The sequence below is a fragment of the Lutra lutra genome, chromosome 10 (assembly GCF_902655055.1).
Source record: "Lutra lutra chromosome 10, mLutLut1.2, whole genome shotgun sequence".
Taxonomy (NCBI): Eukaryota; Metazoa; Chordata; class Mammalia; order Carnivora; family Mustelidae; genus Lutra; species Lutra lutra.
The window spans coordinates 99,941,934-99,944,478 of NC_062287.1; the positions used below are offsets into that span (position 1 = coordinate 99,941,934).

Sequence of the window (2,545 nt, forward strand, 5' to 3'; positions counted from 1 at the left end):
ATGTATTCATTTGACTGACTTCCTGTTACATGACTAATCACCTCAGATGATGAAGTGTGCACAAATGATCTCCTGCCTGTGTGTTTACAAAGTTCCCCACAGGCATACTGAACAGAAACTTCATCTAGAAAATAATTTATGTAATCTTAAAGAACTCATAATTTATTTTCTATCTCAGAAAACCACATGAGAATCCATAATTCCATAGAATCTAGGTATGTATTGCTTACTAGATGAAAAAGCTTAATACATTCAAGGTTACATTAATCCAAAGGAATTTTTTCAGGTAATGCAATTATTCATAATATGAAATAATGGAGAATAGAAACAACGTGACAGAGTTTGTTCTACTGGGGCTCACAGAGAATCCGAAGATGCAGAAAATCATATTTGTCATCTTTTTGGTGATTTACATCATCTCTGAGGTAGGAAATACGCTCACCATGGTAACTATCTCTGCCAGCCCATTATTGGGGTCTCCCATGTACTATTTCCTGGCCTATCTCTCTTTCATTGATGCCTGCTATTCTTCTGTTAATACCCCTAAACTGATCATAGATTCACTCCGTGAAAAGAAGACCACCACATTCAATGCATGTATAATCCAAATCTTTGGGGAACATTTCTTTGGAGGTGCTGATATCATCCTGCTTACTGTGATGGCCTATGACCGCTATGTGGCCATCTGCAAGCCATTGCACTACACGACCATCATGAATCGGCGTGTGTGTGGCCTGTTAATGGGAGTGGTGTGGGTGGGAGGTTTTCTTCATGGAGCCATACAGATCCTCTTTATCATCCCTTTACCTTTCTGTGGCCCTAATGTTATAGATCACTTTATGTGTGATCTGAACCCTTTGCTCAATCTTGCCTGCACTGATACACACACTCTAGGGCTCTTCGTTGCTGCCAACAGTGGTTTTCTTTGTGTCTTCCTCTTTCTCCTCTTGATCATCTCCTATGTGGTCATTCTGCATTCCCTAAGGAACCACAGCTTGGAGGCGAGGCGCAAAGCCCTCTCCACCTGTGTCTCCCACATCACAGTAGTTATCCTATTCTTTGTGCCTTGCATTTTTGTGTACATGAGACCTGTGACTACTTTATCTATTGATAAAGCAGTCTCAGTGTTCTACACTATGATAACGCCGATGTTAAACCCATTAATCTATACCTTAAGAAATGACCAGATGAAAAATGCCATTAGGAAATTGTGCAGTAGGAAAGTTATTTCAAGTGAGAAATAAATATGCCAGCACTGATTCAATGAAAACAAAGGTCAAAAGGAAATTTTGGAAGTTCTCAGAAAGGAATACCTACCAAATAAAGAGTAAATAAACTACTGTGAATGCTAACTTCTGAACTGAGTGGAGCAGAAATGTGTGCAAGAAAGAAAAAATTAACCATAGTTTTTCATATATATATATATATATATGTACAGCATGTACTATAGGCATATATATATATATATTCATATTCACTATGAATATTCACTATATATAAAATCTAACATATTTTATTAAGAATTCTGCTCATTATTATATACCAGAATTGATGATAACATGCTTCCTATAAAATTAGAGTCTAAAATGTCTATAGCATTGTAAAAGTGAGCCCTTTAACCTCTGAAGGGTAACTAAGATTACCCCAAGTTTCCAAATTCACTTGTAGACTTCACAGTCATATTGTATTGTTCATATTACCTGTCTTAGGCTGCTAACCAATTAGAAAGAATTATGATCCAAATTAATGAACATCTTATTATCTGAGAGGAATTTTTATTAAATAAAGTCACACTCCATAGAGTACTTGACTGTTTCTTAAAAATAGTTTCTACAAGTCAGCACAATGTCTCAGGCACAATAAATATTGAATGAGTGAATAATGGCATGAAGGAGTTGAATAACATCAAGAAAGTTTAGACCAAAGAAATAAGAGTGGGGACAAGGGACTTTCTTTCCTACTTTTATCTGATTCAGACTGAGATTTCTAGCAAGATCTCTTTGAGAAATGACAATTTTTTGAACTCCTGATTAAACTATGTATTTACAAAGATTGCAACTGAGATTCTCAATGAAGGAACAAATATCTTACATTGATATTTTCCCTGCTTTCAGCAAGATTTCATCATCATATGAATGTGAGCTCTTCGTGACATTTTTCTGTTAATTAGATTATTTCTAGGTAACATTTCATTATGAAAAGTTTTTAAAAATATGTAGTTCCATCTATACACAAAACAACTTCAGGAAAAATATATTCCATTTATATATCTGTGTGTGTGTGTATGTGTATGTGTGTGTGTGTGCGTGTGTGTATTATTCCCTATTCATTAATCAATAGATATTTCTAGACAGAAAATATATTACACACATTGATGATTGCTGGGCCTTCAGTGGTGAATAGAGCAGAATAAAGTTCTTGCCATCAAAGCTTCAGATCTATTGAGAGATATGCAGAGGTGAGCAGAATATGATAAGACCATGTTATAAATGGGAAGGTAGTGGCAGCACAGGGGGACAATGAAAGCATGTTTGAGGGACACACA

General features: G+C 35.8%; 1 protein-coding gene across 1 annotated transcript; it reads left to right on the top strand.

Annotated features, from left to right (window-relative positions):
• Positions 1-314: 314 nt before the first annotated feature.
• Positions 315-1,244, top strand: LOC125078571 (olfactory receptor 4C46-like). Its single transcript, XM_047691461.1, has one exon. The coding sequence runs from the start codon at positions 315-317 to the stop codon at positions 1,242-1,244; it is 930 nt and encodes a 309-aa protein (XP_047547417.1).
• The last annotated feature ends 1,301 nt before the right edge of the window (positions 1,245-2,545 follow it).

What these genes read in the sequence shown, in the direction of transcription:
- LOC125078571 (XM_047691461.1), top strand. Translation starts at nt 315, where the DNA reads ATGGAGAATAGAAACAACGTGACAGAGTTTGTTCTACTGGGGCTCACA.